Source organism: Melospiza georgiana, chromosome 1, assembly GCF_028018845.1.
Source record: "Melospiza georgiana isolate bMelGeo1 chromosome 1, bMelGeo1.pri, whole genome shotgun sequence".
Lineage (NCBI taxonomy): Eukaryota > Metazoa > Chordata > Aves > Passeriformes > Passerellidae > Melospiza > Melospiza georgiana.
In genome coordinates, this window is record NC_080430.1 from 93,462,355 (window position 1) to 93,482,301 (window position 19,947).

The 19,947-nt window shown below is 38.3% G+C and overlaps 1 protein-coding gene across 3 annotated transcripts in view; it reads right to left on the reverse strand.

The window, feature by feature from the left end:
- ELP2 (elongator acetyltransferase complex subunit 2) overlaps nucleotides 1-18,554 on the reverse strand; it is a 38,055-nt gene extending 19,501 nt beyond the window's left edge. For all 3 annotated transcript variants that reach the window (XM_058022641.1, XM_058022624.1, XM_058022632.1), the window contains exons 1-9: nucleotides 18,423-18,554; nucleotides 18,237-18,315; nucleotides 16,435-16,520; nucleotides 14,603-14,753; nucleotides 13,326-13,403; nucleotides 9,324-9,388; nucleotides 3,314-3,380; nucleotides 2,326-2,460; nucleotides 1,351-1,446 (exon numbers count right to left, since the gene is read on the reverse strand). In XM_058022641.1, the coding sequence (XP_057878624.1) occupies nucleotides 1,351-1,446; nucleotides 2,326-2,460; nucleotides 3,314-3,380; nucleotides 9,324-9,388; nucleotides 13,326-13,403; nucleotides 14,603-14,753; nucleotides 16,435-16,520; nucleotides 18,237-18,315; nucleotides 18,423-18,554 (889 nt within the window). The remainder of the gene's footprint in view (nucleotides 1-1,350; nucleotides 1,447-2,325; nucleotides 2,461-3,313; nucleotides 3,381-9,323; nucleotides 9,389-13,325; nucleotides 13,404-14,602; nucleotides 14,754-16,434; nucleotides 16,521-18,236; nucleotides 18,316-18,422) is intronic.
- Between the last annotated feature and the right edge of the window lie 1,393 nt (nucleotides 18,555-19,947).

Here is a 19,947-nt window from a genome sequence, read left to right on the forward strand (position 1 = left end):
ATTTACAGGCTCTACATTCTTGCTGGGCATTCTTCAGGAGATATTGTATTCCCAGCCATCATCACCCAAAGAAAAAGTAAAACACATAGATGAGAACAACCATATTCCAGTTTTCTCACTCCAAACTTATACTGAATTAAATATAATTCAGAGGAAAAGCTAGAGTTTCACAAAGAAAATGCACAGCACTTCTCAGTTCTATTCCTTAAGTAAGTTTTTACTGAGTGATTTACAGTTTAAAATAATTGCCCAGTATTCACTGTTTGGGGTTTTTTCCCAAATTGTTAGGTTTGCAACTGACTTCAGCGTACTCTAGCACCCTACAGTACATACAGTAACTCAGGACTGCTCCCCAGAATGCAATGAAACACTCCAGAAAAAAAGCGCAACACAGAATGGGAAAGAGGGAGCTGCTTCATCACCAGTTGTGAAACCTGTAGGAAAACCACTGAGGAACTCTTCATGATAATAAGAGATATTGGCAGGCAACTCATGAGGTGGTATGTTAGCAACAGACTTCCCACCTTACCTTCTGCACTGAGAATATGTTCCTCAGATCAGTTTGCCTCTAGTGAAAATCTATTTTAGGGAACCCAGCACTGGGCACACCACAGAACAGAAGCAGCTTTACATATATGGAAGCACCTGGAAAACTTCATGGTCTAACAGGACAGTTTTCAGATTGCAGTGCAAGGCTGACAGGCCTACATTATGCCTAAACATTGTTGTAAAAGGCTAAACCTTTTACTGGTGTCTAATTTAGAAAAAAAAGAGAAAAGGCTAAGGACCAGATAACTAAACCAATATTTTTAAAGCAAGTTTTGTGTCTTTCACTAAGTGTATTTTGATATTCTAATGGCACTCTGCTGTTCAAGTGTTGTATACACTAGCAAAGCTGTTCTTTGTACTGCTGAAGTCACCTGCCACCAGTAACTCTAAAATATGACAGAAAAAAAGACACCTTTGCCAGTACAAATAGTCAAGGGTGTTCTGACTGTGCAATGTCAAATCAAGAATCTCCTTCCCTTATGTCAGGCAGATACATAACAGCAAACCAGTACTGCAAACAAGGCTGTCAGAACTGAAGGATTTCGAAAGAATCATAAATACTAGAGCAAAATGTAAAATTAAAACAATAAATAACATTGTTTCAATGGGAGTCTGCGCTAATGCCTTGAAGTTACATGCTTTAGAAAAACTGATACTCCAGGAATCTACTCATAAAACGTTATTTCCAGAATTTAAAGACTCATCTCTACAGGAACAAGTGAACGTGCAAACACAATACTAAGACACGTGACTGTACTCTCTGTATACGACACTTAACACTGGTGTTTGATATCTTTTTACCTTTTGAAAATGAAGGTTGCCAGTGAACTGCATACACCCAGTTTTCATGACCAGCCAATACAGACTCCAAAGAAACTGCATATGATGTGTCAGCATCTGCCACAAATCAGAGAAAAAGTATATTTCTTTCTAAAAGCGAAGAAAGATCAGTTATTTCTGACATCTTCAGTGAAAGCAATCAACTGCTTTCAACATCTACCAACATCTCAAAAGCTTCCTGACACTGAACACCTCCTTTAAATCCTACTTTGGGAAAAGCCCTGAGGACCAGATTTATGGTCACAGGTCAGTGCATTGTCTCAGAAGGGGATCTGAGAATTCCTGGAGAACTCTCAAGCAGTGTTGAAATAAACACTCTGAATTGGCACTACACATACTCTTATGCATATTTGCATCTCCAAATGACTGCAAACACAAGCATTAAAAACTTCAAACAGTGAATCAGGACTTGCAGGAAGTTTCATGAGCACTTTTTACACAATCCTTCATTATATTAACGAGGTTGCCAAACCATTCACCCTACAATGTCAGCAATGCAAGCATCTGATGTTATCATGCTTGTTAAATGACCATAAAGTAAGCCTGTACATACTTATCTGTTACTTGCAGTATTTTTCTAATCTTTAAGTTATAGCAGCACCTTTTAATTCATTGAATTCAAAAGAAGAAGAAAGCTAAGCTATTAAACTGGAGAACTACAGAACAGCTTCTCTCCCATAGACAAATAAGTGTCCTACATATTGCATTTGGAACATGCATAACAATAACTACCCATGTTGGTATTAAGCCCTCTCACTGCTTTACCATTTCATGTACTATATCATCAACTTCTGGCTTTAAAACAGTAATTTTGCTTTCTTAACAGCTAAAAATAATGCAGTCAACACAAAACAAACACCTTGTCAGCTTCCTCAGAACCATGAAAAGATACACAAGTGAAAAGTTGTGCCAGAGAATTTTATAGCTGTTACCTACCTTTAACAGTAAAAATATTCTCTTTCAGTTTTATGGAATCATCTTCAGTTTCTGGAAGTTGCTTTAACTTTGTACATACTTTCCAAATTCTTATCAAACAGTCCTGAGCACAGCTTGCTAAGAAAAGGTCTTCACCTATTTGTTTTCAGAAAAAGAAGGAAAAAAATAGAGCTATATTTTCATTGCAATCACTGCTATGACTAACCTACCATCTTTCCATACATGCACCTAAGAGCATTATCCCAAATTTTCCTATTGTACACAGTATCATTTAAAAAATCATTTTTATTTCAACATCAATTCACTTTCCCTACCATTCAAATTCAAATTTCCTTACTACAATTCAAATTCTCTACTATTTTATAATACACTAGGAATATGTCCATGATTTTAAGATGTGAAAGATATCGTAAACACTGTACATGTTATACATACACTTCCCTACTAATTACGGGCCTTTGCTTTTGGAATTCTATCAGTCTCAACACTTGTCAAAATCTCCTTTCCTCCTTTTTTTCTCCAGTCTTGTAGCATCCTCAAATTCCTTTTTTTTTTTTTTTGTGTCATTGCAATAACTATTTGATTACTTAATGTCTGAAAAGATTTTCCTTGTAATTTCCCAATTAAAAAAAAAAAAGGGGTGGAGGGGAAGCAAGAAAAGAAAATGTAAATGTACTATTTCCCCCTACTCTTCCTCACTCAGATACAGACACTTGTATATTGAAAAGGAAATGTTGCTAAAACACCAATTTGTTTGCATTTAAGTACCAGTTAGGTAAACATACCTGAAACAAGCAAGAAAAAATGTTTTAAAAGGATACAAAGTCTCATCTTGATTTTTAATCTTAATTACCACCATCTCAGGAAAACAAACATCACAACCACAAGAGCTTAGGTGCTACAGTGCATCGAGGTCAACTCTTGGAGGGGTAAAACACTAGTACTGCCATTAAACCACTATTGCACTTTATTCATCTTGCATACTGACCACAGACTGCCCACTCAACGCCTCTTATCCAATCTTCATGGCCAGGGAGTACTAACGTTTTCTGAAACTGAATAAAAAGTCCTGTTACATCACAGAAATGCACTTAATGACCATGCACTTACTAGCAATAAGCTTTATTTTTGCAAGTCTTTTATATTTATAGCTTCTATTATCTGAAACAGAAAAAAAAATTAACCACGACTAAGGACTGTAATTTACATACAGATTTGAGACGAGCCTTTTTTGTTTTGCCACCATTGGATAAGCACAGGTAACACATATATGAGCAGGAAAGGGTGTGAACTTAGGGTGCACACCTTCAAGAGGCTACAATCTCTCTATGATACTGTTGAAATTTTTTAAAGTTTAGCAGGCTTACTGTGGTACACAAAGAATAGCATAATGCAGGTTTGATGTGACAATTTCTTGTATTTGTGTGAAGTGGATAGAACTGCAGATGATGAAGAAAATGAATACAGGTAAAATCAAGCACAAAAAGAAAAGCAAATACTTTGACATTATTTTCAAGAATTAATTTATAATAGAATATGAATAATAAGAATCAGTTATGGCACTGGAAGTAATCTCTATGTTTCTTAAATTCATTGACAAAATTTCTAAGGAAGGTATACATCAAAAACTGCTGATGGAAAACTCTACATGAACATGGGCTCAGGAACACCAGAATTCAAACACAGTCTGGATTCCCTCTTAAAAACTTTCACTAGTAATTTATCCACATTTATAAGATATATAACATTACTGGTTTATTTTGATTCAAGTACAACTATTTACTCCTTACTTAGAATTTAACCCATTTCTGTTTTTCTTTGCCCAAAACCAGCCCTATTTCCACAACATTTCTGTATTCCAACTTGAATTCCAATGTCTGAAGTAACTGTTACTGTTAAAACACTAGTGTAGTTTAGTATGAATAACTCATCACATTATTTCTGGCATTATATTCTACTAAATCCTTTACCCAGGCCTACTTAGAACTATGACTAAATGACAGCCTTTGCTATCAGTACAAGTCTGCCACTGAGGTCTCTCTTCCAATCTGTGACAGGGAAAAAGAAAAAAGGAAAAATGTATATGAAAAAGAATCCATACTCAGAAATTGGTGCCTCTCTCTTTGATCCAGTATTTCTGATATTCCCCAAAACTATCTTCCCATCAAACAGTGTTACTCTGCCTCTTCTCATCACACATTTGCAGTCACAATCATAAAATGGTTTAGTTTGGAAAAGACACTAAAGATCATCTAGATCCACGCTCTCCAGCCATGAGCAGGGACACTTTCCACTAGACCAGGCTGCTCAAAGACCCATCCAACCCAGCCTCAAGCTGCTCCAGGAATGGGGCATCCACAACTTCTCTGGGCAATTGTTCCAGTCTCACAGTAAAGAATTTCTTCTTAATAGCTACTATAAACCTACCCTCTTTCAGTTTGAAGCCATTGCCCCATGCCCTGTAACTCCATGCCCTTGTAAAACATCCCTAAAATTACAGAGCCATCTATATATGAGATACATGACCAGAACAGGACACATGATCAGACTAAGCTGATCAGATAGTTCCAAACCAGAAAGTTTAGGTCTTAAGAATGTGTTCTCACAGCCACCTAAGCCTCATTTGGCTGGTCACTTCTGCAGCCACTGGCACTTATAGATAGGGCATTGCAGAGAGACGTTTAAGGTAAACACCAAATGGGTTACGTGTAAAGGCAGCAAGGAACAGTCCAGGAAGTGACATGAAACAGTAACCTAAAGATTTTTCTGAAGATTACATGCTTCTGGCTATACAGACAAAATAGCTTCTATTATCAGATAATAGATAAAACACATTTATTTATTCATGTATATGATCTTTGAGAAAATGCTCTGTATTTTACAGTCATTAAGGTTAGTTGGTAACTTTTTTTCTAACTGAAAGATTTGTTTAGGCTGAACTGTTGTTAACATCCTTCTCTTTTATTGTTTCTTTAACACTAAAATAATGTGTACATATCCTGAAACTTGACCCTAATATTAACCTAAACACACATCAAATCATTTTCTCTTTTCAAGGTGTTGTGGTGTGGGTTTTTTTATAATTACCCATCTTACATCAAAGAGATCTATTAAGAAAAGCAGACATTTGTTTTCCCTTAAAAAAGTAAAACTAATTATTTTGAGATTATTAATACCACCCCAAATTTCTAAGTCATCTCCTGAACAGTTTTTTAGGCACCACTAAGCTTGAAGTCAAGCATGCAGTTCTTTTGTGCTGCAGAACAAGCATATTTAAATAGTCAGCTAGAAGTCTGTACTAATTTTTATATGCTTCCATTGAATAGACCCACTGACCTATTCACATGATTTAAGGCGGAGGCTGCTCAATTTTATTACCTCATACTCACTGATGGCAGTAATACCAGCATCAGATGGTGTATGAGGCTGAAGAGAGATACCCCAAACCCCTGAAAATGCACCCAGTCCCTTAAATGGACTCATGCTGCTTTCCCATCCCTATTACAACATCCTCCGCTCTTCACCAATCTGAGCAGAGTCAGTACAGTAGCTGGAAAACAGAGGTGAACACATGGGCTATTACCACATACAGAAATGAAGCATGAGGAACACAACATTCTTGGTTATATGATTTAATTTTAGGTGCTATGTGAGGAGCAAGGAGTTGGAGCCAGCAGTCCTTATGGGTCTCCTCAGACCTGAGATATTCTAAGATTTTACGATTCAGTCAAAGTTCTCAAGATACTGGTTCCCATAAAAATAAAAACTGTTGACTGAAACTGAGCAAGGAGGAGTGTATGCTGTTATGCTAGGATTTTTTGTATTGTTTTTGCCCTTTTCTTTGAAGTTTATGTCTCTTGGCATCCTATATTCAGTTTCTTCAGATGTATTCAGTTCTAAAGTTGAATCAATATGAAGGTTCGTGCAGATGCACATGGTCATTACTTTTAGGTGATTCAGTCAAAGTTTCTATTATTGTCTAGGTTCTATATACACCAGTCTTTTGAGCTGTCATTCTTCTCTTTTTTTACAGATTTTGTTTTTGTAGTCTCATATTTCTTCTCTGTTTCAGTTTCCACTTGGTCCTCACTGGATACATAAGAGGTTACAGCATCAACAGTTAAATCCAACAAAACCTCCTGGTCTGACTGCTTCACAGGCTTTCCCATGCCTCTTACCTAATCTCTCAACATTGTTGCTTAGCAGCAATCTGGTCTCTTTCCTTTTAAGCAAAGAATAAAGCTGTTCTGTAGGCAGCACAACTAATGAAGCTGTGGACATGCCCAGCACACTCTGCACAACTAATCCTGCCCACACTTTGGGCACATCTCTTTCAGGACCAGGCTAGTAGCCTGGCTAGTAGTTTGGTAAATTTGGCAATAGGGGTCCAAGTCTTCTCATTTTTCCTCCAGCAGACACTAGATGTGATATCCCTCCTCTATGCAGCTGTTAATCTCAACAGATTAGAAAGAGCCTGAATTATCTTTGATTCATCCCCCTATTCCACTTCTCAACTATGCCAAACTATTTGGGTGGAACCCAAAACACAAGGTGCAGCATCTTTTCAGAAAAACAAAGCTCAAATAGAAATGTTTTGGTTTACAACTCTAATTTAATCTGCTGGTTTATTTACTTGCCCTCCACAGGCCACATCTATAGATGTTATATATCTAGCAGGGAAACATATTATGGTTTCTGAAAGATTTTTCCCTGGATACTTTTATAAATCAATACCCTCCTCCAACAAGTCAGAAAAGCAAAGAATTCATTTTCTCTCTACTATTTAACACAGTAAAGGATCTGTGGGTAAGGAGTCTCAAAAGATGAAAAGTGTGTCCACTTTTCAGTTCTAAAAACCAAGCAGCTTTTAATGAATTTTGACTGCAAAATTAATGAGTTTACCAAATGGTAGCCTGAATTAGCTAAATAAAGATGTCTCATCCTCCTTCAGAGTCTAACAGTGAGTGCCCTTTAAGTTTCATAAGAATGCCCTGTTATGAATGCATGTTCTACCTCTGGATTCATACTCACATTCATAACAACCTTTCTGAGGATGTTAACTAAAGGAAGTGCTTTACAAGAGTCACTGAATTCACTGAACAGAGCTACAGGCCCTTACCAGTAAGGGAATGGCACAGGAGCTAAGATTCTAATCACTCTCCTAGGCCAAGTTCCAGTAAAAAATGGCAAGGCTATAGTAACACTTCCTTCAAATACCTTTAATACTATTAAGAAGCCATAAAAAAGGTGTCAGTAGATCTGAGAAAACCTGATGAATGAGATTTAGCAGCTAGGCAAGAATTCATGTCAGAAGGCTTGCAAGGATGTTCTAATTATGTTAATAGTTGTAAAGCACAACACAGGCTCTGCTCTTTGAGGCCTGCACAGTTCACTTAGCTAGAAGAGATGGTCTGGAAAGTTAAGACAGACATCAACAAGAAGTCCCACCTCATTTAAGAGATATTCGGAACACCGACTCTGCCACAACAGCTGGTGAAAATACTTTCTGAAATTGAAACTGTGAAAAATAACACATGCAAAACAAAACTGCTCACCCCTTGCATAAACCAAGTTTCCTACCTCCAAAAAAAGACAGCACAAACTTGCTTGTGAAGCTTAAGAGGGAACTTGTCTATTCAAGGTACCTTCCTTTACCCTCCACAGACTGACTGCCTTTTAAAATGGCAGACTACTGTTATACCAGAAATTTTGGCCAACAATGGACAAAATAAGTTATGTATCTCTGAACATTTTTGGCAGTCAAACTGTATATAATTTGCTAACCTGAATCATACAAGAAAACAAATTTCCAACTCTGAAGGAGAAAAACCAACCACACAATCCCTGAGATAAAAGTCCTTCTTTAAGACATTGAGAATCAATAGTGGCATTTTGCCATTGCTAATTCCCAGAGAATTCATTAAACTGACATAACTTACAAGCTACACAGCAAAAAAAGAAAAAACAAATCTAACCAAGCACCCTTCTTTTCTTCTCAGTGGTCAAGAAATCATTAAACATAGAAGGAGGGGATGAAGTACTTCTCTTACTGGCAACAACAGCAACCAAAAAAATCTTCTTACTGTACATGGCAGCACAAACAGGCAAAATTATCAATAAAGTAGCTTTTATCTCTCTCTGTCTCAAAAAAAAAAAAAAGAAGAAGAAAAGAGTATCTATTCTTTAATCCCTAAAGGGAGTGTGTCTGAGCAATTGCAGCAGACTAAGTGGTTCTATATATGCCAGTTTCAAAGGGGGGTTCTAAATGGTAGCTTCACTGGTGCAATGGGAGAACATTTGTGATTTGAAGGGTTTTTTAAAGCAGTGAGAGAAAGAAAGAAGTGATACTGAGCTCTGTTTTGGAAAACAGTGATTACACATGCTTTAGAATCTAACAAAACCTCTGAACAGACGCAAGAGAGGACATAACGTTTCTCTACTGCTCAAAAGGAATATTCATCTGTATGAAAAACTAAAAATTGCCAGCTTCCAAATAGCACATGAAAAATACGTACTTTTATAAGATCAGATACTCCTAAAAATACTTTTTTTCTGGATGTTCAAAAGCAGTCAAGCATAAAGGGCACACTTAGCAACAAACATAAAATTCCTCAGAAGTCATAACAGTTTTATTATAAGAATTTATAGAATGAAAGTAACATCATTTCCATATGAATAACTCAATGCCTGGATACTTAATAAAGGAGGAGAGTTGCAGCTATTTTATATCAGTGGGAATAGAAACAGGCTGTCTTCACACAGGGGAAAAAAATTAAGAAAAACACTTCCATGCACTGAATTCAACTTCAATATTCTGCAAGTGCATTTCATCATTACCTAGAAAAATGGATGAACTATTTGAAAAAAGGTTGTTGTATGCAATGGCTACGTAGAGACAGAAAGGACTTACTGAAGAACTTGGAAAAAATCACCAGCACATTTGAAAAGAAGCAGAAAACTCAGTAATACTCTAAGCAAGAGACAAAAACAGTAATTACCTGACCATTCTGCTGTATGAACAAACTTATTTTGCAGTCATCACCACCACAAGCCAGTATTGGTACTAGAAAGGAAAAGAAGGTCTTCAATTTTTTATAAGATCTAATATTCTAGGACATGAAAAAATATAAATAATATAAAAATCAATATAGATATATATTGAAATATAACAATACTAACAGATAGGCAAGTGTGATACCACTTTTTTAATGCTTTCTACATTAGCTGTCTAATAAATTAGTATCTTAAGAACACAGAACTGCAAATAATATCTATAAATATTTAAGATGCTAAAATGAGTAGTTTGCCTCAAGCTCGTATATCTGTAGGAAGTTCAAGTATTAGAGTTTTTAATAAATTTTTCACTCAAGACTATTCAAGTCTTGAGTAGCAGCTGACTTCCACTGGCTAACCTTAAACGTGCACAAACCCTGTAAGTCTATTGAATCAAACCAGAGAAAGTTATGTCTGAGGGGGTTAAAAAAAGAAAAGTTAGGCAGTGTATTAGTTCTTCTCTCCAACAGAGAGGATGAGGAAAAATAGTTAACAGTTACTCCACTCTTCTTTTTTTTATATGTCATAAGAGGCAGCGTTACTGCTAGGGACTGAAACAGTAAAAGCAAATAAATTGAGTATAAAACTATGAAGAAATAAGTTGTAAGTTAAAAGCTAGACATCTGAATTTCTCAAGTCTGCACAGAAAACCAGACACTAAATTTCACTAAAATTAACTACTTTTTTTGAACAAAAAGCCTCAATGACATCCCTTCATATAGATAATTTTATCCTTACTATGGATAGATCAAAAATCAACTTGAATATTCATAATATCTTTATCCTCTGTACTAATCTCTTCTTTCTACTTGTACCAAATTTGTGCCCAGTTATTCACTGTTCCTCTTGCACTTCTCAGCCACATTCCATATTCTCATAGTTCCATCACTTGCTTCCTCTCTCCAGCCTCTAAGTCACAATTCACCTCCACCTCCTCCTCTCTTTAATAGGTCTAAAAAACTGCTTTGCATCAAAGGTGATGAGCTGCTTTGAATGAAGACCTGGTCATCAGGCCCACAGAAATTGGGCAGGAGTGCCGTTTTCTTCCATAAAACACAATACAATGGATGTTCTTGAAGACATCACCACTCTTTCCTGAGAAACATTTTATGGGCCATTAATGCAATTACATATTTACTCAATGGAACGAAACTTTAATTAAGAAAACCAAAGAGAGAATTATGATTTAGCTGCTGCTGAAGACAAATGCAAATACTTTCACTCAAAAAGTTCTATCAAGAAATATATCTATATATCCAGACTAGTATATAGTTTTCCACATAAATGCTTTGAGATATTAGAATTTGAATCTGATTAAGATAAAATTCCTGCAGAGGAAATAAGAAAATTAAATTGGATAAGCAGAGCTTTTCCCAGTTCACTTGCTCTTTTTTTTTTTTCACCTGTTGCAATTCACTTCTGAGGAGACAATTATTTACTGTCAGAGGCCATGCTACATCATGGCAATTATCCAGGTCATAGGAAGAATCAGATTCTATGACAAATAGCTGATCAAGATTTGTAAAAAATAAATCCTATTGCCAGCATTTTATAGGCAGAATTTGTGCAGAGACTGTAAGGCAAAAAGCAAGCAAGCAACCAAAACTGCAAAAAAGCTCTCCTACAAGGCTAAACAGCAAATGTACAGAAATTCCTTAATAAAGAGGCTGCCAGAGAAGTATTTAAGTTGCCTTCCAGCTGCAAATGACTGGTCAGGTTTTAATGAACAGTCTATCAGATTTCTCTATTTGACTTCTTGACAAAAGTGGTTCAATTTTTGTTTTTAATAATTTTTTTTCAAGGACAATCAGTTAAAATCCTAGGCTCAGGAACATTACCTGAAAGTTAACGCATCCATTGCATATGCATCAATTTTCAATGCAAGCCTTAAATTTACTTTCTTGCTGAAATTAGAGGTTGCTGTAAATGCTTCAGGAAATGTAGTTTATGATTTTCAGAAAAGTAATTCTGTATTTAGTTCCTGACTTAAGAAATGCAGATTGTTCTCAAGAGAAAAGCTTCTTTGAATCCCTGTGCAGCTGACAACTTAGCCTTCGTAAAGATTTCTGAGCAACTCCTAAATTTATCCTAATCATTTTTCCCTGAAGATCATTAAAATTCCAAATTGCCATTAGAGATTAATGTTTCTGACAAATGATAGCAGTGTTTTTTAATAATATATTTTAGCTACTTTATTTAGATTTCAGAATTAACATACGCCTCATCTATATGGACTACTATGCCAGGTTTAGGGAGAAAACACTAGCTATGCTTTATTAAAAGCTCCTTTACAGATTTCTACAGGAAATATTTCTATATATTTATGGTTCAAAATCTAAACTGTTCCTTTGCAATTTTATCAGCAGAGGTCATTTGTATTGGAACTGGAACAAAAAAGGCAAATGTGTATAATTTTTTTTTTTAATTCCACACAAAATGAAATTTTTGTGCAAATTGAAATTATGCAAATTGAAAATAATTTCAGCTCTTGAGAAAATAAAGAACTCTTTTTTCAGTTTATGAGCACTGTACTGCTTTGGATAACTAATCTGAACTGGGATGGGAAGAGTTCATAATAAAATATTGTCCTGCTCTCAATCTAACTTTAAGCAACACTGGTTTTGGGGACTCTGGAAAACAAAATCCTTGCTATTCTGCCACTCAAAGAAGCTTCAAACATTTAATGCAACTTGAATTTCAGAAACAATTTTAAGAACTAACATGATAATTTTAATTCATGGTGTTTTTAGAATGTATGGTTACTTCTCTTATATACAACATGATTTCAACATTGAACAGATGCACTACTCTAGAGTGTTACAGTGAGACTTTCTTACCTGTACAGTATCCTAAATGAAGATATAATCTATTGTTTTCAATCTGAATGTTATACTCAGACACCACAGGCACTTCACTTCTAAAGAATATTCACACTTGCAGTAATGATTTTAATTTACCCTCAAGCCTTTTAACTGCACCTCAACAAGCACATTAGTGCATTTACTGGAAAAGAGAGAGGTGTAAATGTTCTTTAATGGTACAGATGCTGCTTTTGGTATCAGACATGCTCTGAAAACAGACACTGGCATTTCCAAATAGGAGAGCACATTGTGATAGAGCTTTCATTGCTCACAGAATTATCAAAGCCAAAGAAAAAGGTATGCTTGTAAGCATATCATCAAAACAACACATCAGTGTGGAATGCATGCAGCAGAGCTGAAAATTCCAAATACAGTAAGAAAATTCAGCACTTTTTCAGTTGGGAGCCTGGTAGGCCTCCATCCAGGTGAAAGACTCTAATGATACTTGAACCCAAACTTAATTAAACACATCTATCTGGCTTGAGGATATATCTGCTTTACCAAAAAAAGCTTCTACCTACTTGCACAAAAAGAATGTGTCTGTGGCAGCCTACAAAATCTAATATTTCTGTTAGCAGAAACCTACATAAACCATACTAAACAGGTTTAAGCAGTTCAGCATTTCAAATTTTTCACATTTAAGACTGAACAAACAGATGATAAACACTGCTTGGGACCCCATGATTTTCAATGCAGGCCTTCAGATTTTTTCTGAATTTTGCCCTTCAATTCAAACAACAAGAACAAACGTGCAGCAGCACCACAAAGAGCAGGTGGAACTAACAGCACCATCCTATCCCATTCATTTACAGCATTGTTACCCTGGTTTAAAGCTTTCTATTGCAGGAGTTCAACTAAGCAACTCCATCTGAGTGCCATTTTGAAGACACTGTAATCAGTCTTTGTTTTTAATTACTGAGAAGAGTCCAGAGAAAATCTTTAGGTACAAGAATCAGCTTAAGCAGATTTCACAGGAAACAAAAACTGCGGCACACAGGTCTGGAGTTAGCAAAATAAAAATCTGTTTGGGGGATTTCTTAGATTTTTCTTCCTGCATTGATATTCAAGATGTGCAGCTTTACTTACCATCGCTGCCAGGCAAGAAGGATAAGCAGACATCCATAACAAATCCATTTCCAAACTGCAGAATTTCAATGCATTTAGCTGGAAAACAGGAACAGACAGCATTGATCTCATTCACTGTAACTATTACAATTACACTGTCATTTCCTTCTATATTATGCAGTTAAAATTGCCCATCCATTTTTATTTTAAGAAGCTGAAAAAAATCTACATTTTTTCAAAAGCATAAACAATAATATCATCTTCTGTGTGGCCATAAAAATTCATCCAGTTGGTTGGGTTAGAAGATAATACTGTGTTAAATCTATATAGCTTCACTGTGGTAACACACCAGAGGCAATAAATATTACAAAATATATCCTGTGGCAACAGAATTCACAACAAAGGAAAATAAAACTGAATCCATTTTCTACAACAGCAGCTAGAGAAATTAGCAAAAACCTGCAAACATCCCTGAGACCCTGGAAATCATTAAATTAGTAAACTAGTAATCATTAATCTAGTAAATAAACAAGAAAATAGCAGAAAAAAATGTCTACAGCAGAAGAATTAGTCCCCCTATCACTGTAACCACACTAGCAAGACAAAATGGAAAAGATGAGACTTTGTGGGGTTCTTTGGGAGCACCAAAAATGCCTTCCAGAACATGGGACACTAGACTGGCAACTCCATCTCTCTCAGGTAGGCAAGGCAACACGAGATCTTCAAATACACCCAAGAAGGAAGAAAGTAGCTAAGGAAATGCAGTCACTAAACTTCAACCAGCAAACAACACCTTAAATCTCAATTATCTACCCAATTTATTTCTTATGCATTTTAGAATGCTGTTTTCCTGTATTTCCATGCAAGAGCCTAGTTTAACAGAATGTCAAGATCCCAAACTTCATTGGACTCAAGCCAATAAGAAAAAACAAGTGACTAATTAAACTTCATCTTTCTAACACCACCATTAATCATTTTACTATGTAATTCTACTTCACACATGCATACAGCTAGTCTGCCTCCACATTACAATGGTTCAGATTGTCATAACATGAATACATATTTAAAAAAAAAAGTAAATTCAGGCCACACATCCCCGATCAAATATAAAGATAAATCATTCTGGAGAACAAATATGACCCAAGGCTTTCCAAGAGCAATACAGTGCTTTCATGTACTAAAGTCAGAAGACAAATCAATGTAGTTGCATTACAAGATGTTAGTATTTAATAACTAATGGATAAGTATTCATCATTCTTATTTAGCCAGTATGTTATCCCTAACATTAAAAAAGTTACCTTCTGAGCCATGCCGAGACCAGATTCTCACAGTCGAGTCAGAGGCTGCAGAAGCTATTAGCACATTTAAATCAGGTTCATCTGACTGGCAGACAGCATCCACAGCAAAAACAGCTTCTGTGTGGCCTTTGAGAGGAATGCTTTTCACAGCCTGAACACATGAGAAAATCTTTACAAAGTTTAAATTCCAGTAACTTCGGTGAGAAAACTTTTAAAGCAACTTTAGGAAAAAAAAACAATATTTCAGGAAACCCAGAGAAGGGATACAGCAGCAATGAATATTAACTTAGTAAGACTTTGCTTAAAGCTAAACAGAATTAAATGTTCCTGTGTACACTACACCCTCACTATGCTATAACCTCACCCTTCCTTGAGGGAAGTTGGAAACAGTACAGAAAGTTAGGAAGAGTTTTCCTTCCTTTTTCTCCTTCTCTTGTCCCTCACCTTAAGGAACATCTCACAAAAGTTTGGAGAACCTTAGTGAAGGAGACAGAGCAAAGAACACAACGCAATAAGCAGCAGCTGCAGCAGCTCTAGCAGCAATGTTTATTTAGTGTGTTCTCACAAACCAAGACAACTTTTTACTCCTTCAAAATGCCAACATGAAAAACAAAAGCGCTAAATTTAGACAATGAATACAGGTGATTCAATTTGCAATCTGTTCCTCATAAACACAAAGATCAAAGTGAGAGGCTTTTAATTTTGCAACCAGAAGTCATCCAACATTTATTCAGATTTTTATCATAGACAGACTTGACATCTCTTTCCAAAATACAGCCTGGTAGGCCTCTGTGGGAATTTTTCATTGGTTGAATACAGAACTTTGTGTTTAAGAATTTACACTAGTCTAGAACTCCCATTAAAATGAGCACATTTAGCCACATTCTTTTGAAATTATTGCCATATGGCTGTGCACCACATCAGCAGAAAAAGTTTATTAAAAAGTCTGTAAGTTAACTTAAATAAATGCATGAACAGTTAAAATGGATCAGGATGAGAAATAACTCATTTCTGAGAACTTTACCCCATGAAAATAGGTTCATTTCCCCCTACTATGCATTCTCATGCCTTTTATAATGCCAAGTCTAATAACCTACTTTGAGACAGATGATGAAATGGGTTACCTACACAGCTATTCCCAACCCAGTGCTTAATAAGCAAGATATTAAAAGCTAGACAATAAAGTGGTTTTTTCATCCAAATTTCAGGTCATTTAGAAGGCTCTTTCACACAACACTGAATCTCTTGCCTTACATTTTACAGTAGACATAATAAATTAGCATGTCTCCTTACTTTCCTCCATTTCTCTGAAAAAAGCCAATTGTTGCACAGATTTTTTAATTTTCATTTTTGTTAAACATGTACGCCAACTTGTATATCATCCTGGTCAGACTATCTATATACAAACCCACACTGTTGTACAGACTAACCAGAAATCACTAGAAATGGATATAAGGAAACAAGGAAGAAGGATACAGAAAATGCCAGCTCAAAATGGTCCTCATGGTTTGAAGGTTTTAAGGTTTAAAGAAAACTGCCATGTCAGATGAGAAAGTTGATGAGTCAAGAACAGACAGACAGAGTCTTTTGGACACCTAAACAAATGCACTCAATGACTGACAGGTTCGTTGATTTCTTTACCAATGATGATTTGAAGAAGATGAACCACAGAAAAGAGGAAACAACATTTACAGTAATACATAGCAAGACAGAGTATCAAGAATTTCAAAGTGAAACAAATAGTATGAACCAGAAATACAAACAAAACAGATCATTTGTGATGTGAGATACTACCGCAGAGGAAGATTTGAAAAGAGGTTATTCCTGCTTACCTGATTATTCCATGTTACTGTGTCTTTCCATTCCCAAAGAATAAGTTGTTTATCAGATCCACCAGAAATTAACTCTGTTTCAGCAGCTAAAAAATACGCTTTGGTTAGTTCAGTGTGCACTTAACTTTGTAACAGCAACATAAGCAGTTCTACTGGTTACCACTCACAAAATATCAGTGGTAACCAAAGCTTCCACCAAAATAAAGGATGGTTAATAGGAGTTGCACTGTGCAGAACAGGTTTAGAGCAAAGATATTCCCTAAGAAAATGTAAAGAGAAAATTCTCAGAACTATTTAAAGTTCTGTGTGAAAGCAGTAAAAATACCTTTCCAGAAGACTCCCAAATCCAACAGTGTAAATTAATCTTTTGGAGTTTTGTTTGGTCTTTTTGGAAGATAGGAGAATAAAGCAAGAGAATTTAAACAAACAGAATTCAAAGCTTCACAAGAAAATTTAATTCCCAAGTTCCCTGAAAATAACTCTTTTAAATCATTTTTAAAAGAATGTTTCAGTGCAACCCGTTGAAAGGACAGCAGTTTATATCACTATTAAAAACTAATGTTTGCACCTCAGTACCTCTCAAAAACAGGAAGCAGCACATTACATTAACGTCTAATCAATAGTCACATTTCTCTTCTTCAGTGAGAAATGCCTAAGGGCAAGAATATATGCCTATGAATATATTGCCTAAGAATATATTGCCTGCACTAAGCAATGTTAAATCCTGGAATTACTATCCAGCAAAAGTCTCAAAAATGTCTCAAACATTTGAGACATAAATGTCTCAAACATCTTTCTGAAGACTCTTTTTTTCAAGCACATAACCTCTATGCCACTTCAGAGCTTTACACTCAGAGACTGCTGAAAAGGCATTCCAGATCAGTTTACAAGTCAAAACATGCAAAACTCCAAACCTTACTGAAGAGACTGGTGGAAGAACAAGCAGCACAAGCCATCGACCAGTGTGAGCTGCCACAGCCCCAGGCAAGCATCCTCCTGGGGTGCCTCTGGCTGTGGGGCAGGAGCAGAGATCCCCTCACCACAGAGCTCACCTGGGTTTGGCAGCTCACATTCCTGCAGAGGCATTTGTCAACATGAGGCAACACCTCGAGTAATGCATCCAGCTCTGAGCCTCCCAATTCAGGACGGGCACTAAAGTGCTGGAGCAGGTCCAGAGATGGGCAATAGAGCTGATAAGGGTCTGGAGCACACATTTCATGAGTGGCTGAGGGAGCTGGGCATGTTTAGCCTGGAGAAGAGGAGGCTCAGGGCAGGCCTTACCATTCTCTACAACCACCTGAAAGGAGGGAGTAGCCAGGTGGGGGTCGGTCTCCTCTCCCAGCTAGCAAGTGACAGGATGAGAGAACAAAGTCTTAAACTCCACCATGGGAAGTTTAGGTCGGACATCCAGGAAAATTTCTTCACAGCAAGGGTGTGAAGAATGGGCTGCCCAGGAAAGTTGTGGAATCACTGTCCCTGCAGGTATTTAAGGAAAGAAGGGACGTGGCACTCAGTGCCATGGTCTAGTTGACACGGTGATGTTGGGTCACAGGTTGAACTCGATGATCTTACAGACATTTTCCAAACTAACTGACTGTGTGAAAATCCCTCCTGGAAACTAGGCTTAAGGCGAAAAGATACACTGCAAGGCTCGCAGTTCCCCATTTCCCTGAGTGTACAGCGCAGCCCCGCTGCAGCCGAGCCTCCCCCGCCTCCTCTGCCCTGCACGGGCAGCAGCGCCCGCGGCCCGAGGGGAACCGGCCCCGGTCCCGGGCCCAGCGCGGCACCGCCTCGCTACTCACCGCGGTCCCGCCGGCGGACCCAGCGCACGCAGTTCACCCTGCCGGCGTGGCCGCGGAGGGCGGCGACCGCTCGCCTCACCTGCGGGACAGACAGACAGCACCGAGCGTCAGGGAACGGGCCGGGTCCTGGTGTCGGTCCCAGTCCCGGTCCTGGTCCCGGCGCCCCCCCAGAGCGCACCAACTCACCGCCGGGTCGTAGAGGATGACGTCGTGGCAGCTGCCGAAGGCGAGGAGGCCGCCCCGGCCCCAGGCCACGACGCCGCCACCCGCGCGGTTGGCGCAGCAGGCGATGTGACAGACGGACACGGGCGCCGCCATCTTGGCCGCCGCCGCGTGCGCGACCCCGCGCGGCTCCCGTGGCAACGACCCCGCGCGGGGCGGGGCCTGAGGGGCGGGGCCTGAGGGGCGGGGCCTGAGGGCGCCGCCGGCTGTGGGGGGGGTCGGTGGCGGATTCTGCGTCTCTTGCCCCTTTTGCCGAGACCCCAGGGGTTTCAAGAGTGTAAAACTTTTCTCTTTGCTGGGTCCTGTGAAGAAATTCGTCCTAGTGCCCAACCTAGATGTCCCCCGGTGCAGATTAGGGCTGTTTCATCCTGTCGCTGAGAGAATAAAGGTACCCCCACCTTAATCTGTTTTCAGGGAGTTACAGGGATTGATAAAGTTCCCCCTGAGCCTCCTTTTCTACAGGTGAAACAAGCCCAGCTCCCTCAGCCGTTTCCCGTAGGATTTACCCTATGAGCCCTTCACCAGGTGGGAGAGCTGAGTATCAGAGATGGTGTCACTGACCCCCATTCCTGGGCTGCTTCCATCACCTGGGAAAAAGTTGGTAACACCTCCTGACAAAGAATCACGCTTAAATTAAGTTTCTGACGTCGGGATGTATTTAATATAGCCATGTATGATGTCCCTAAAATTACTGTCATGGAAAGCACTAGGATTTGCATTTGAGCAATGGCCAGGCTCAACTGCTTGATCTGAATATGTTTGAATACCTCTGCTTTTCAGGGGAAAAAAAAATGAGAACAGAGCAATTAGTAAATTCCATCTGTTACATTTTTGTTTTTTCATTCTTTGATATATTTATTGCCCCTCCTGAACAAAAAATTGAAATCAAATCAAGAAAAAAAATACTGCAGTGGTGTTCTAATTTTACTTGCATGGTCGCTGGCCTTGAGAAACAGGGTTACAATGCAGGCTATTTCACTGGATAGATGTGCTCAAATTGTATCAGCCCCTTGGCTTCACAGGTTCAAGGACTTTGCTGGTCCCCAATAGCCACAGCTGCAAACAGCTGCCCCACAGGCTGAGTACGAGCCTCGGCAGGACCTTCAAGACATCCACTCTTGAAAGATGAAACACAAAAAAGGCTGTGGAGCAGAAGCCAGGTTGAAGTATAAATGGAGAGCTCAGCTATGCAAGAATCAAAAGGGAGAGAAACAGAGATGTGCCTCCTGTCCCCAAATCACACCTAAGATAATCCTGAAATAACTGAAAGTGAACTGAAAAGCTGAAAAGTCTGGGCTGGAGGGAGAGCTGGAGGCTTTATGGGGCTGTGCAGGAGGTGGGGGTAGGAAGAGAAAGCAGTGAAAAGCAAGCAGGCATCCAGAGGAAACACTCTGCATAGCACATGGAACATTTTGGGCCTAAATCTTTCCTGCCAGGCCTTTATCTCTCCGTGTGTTCTGGAGTCCTGGCTGTAACCTGACACAAAACC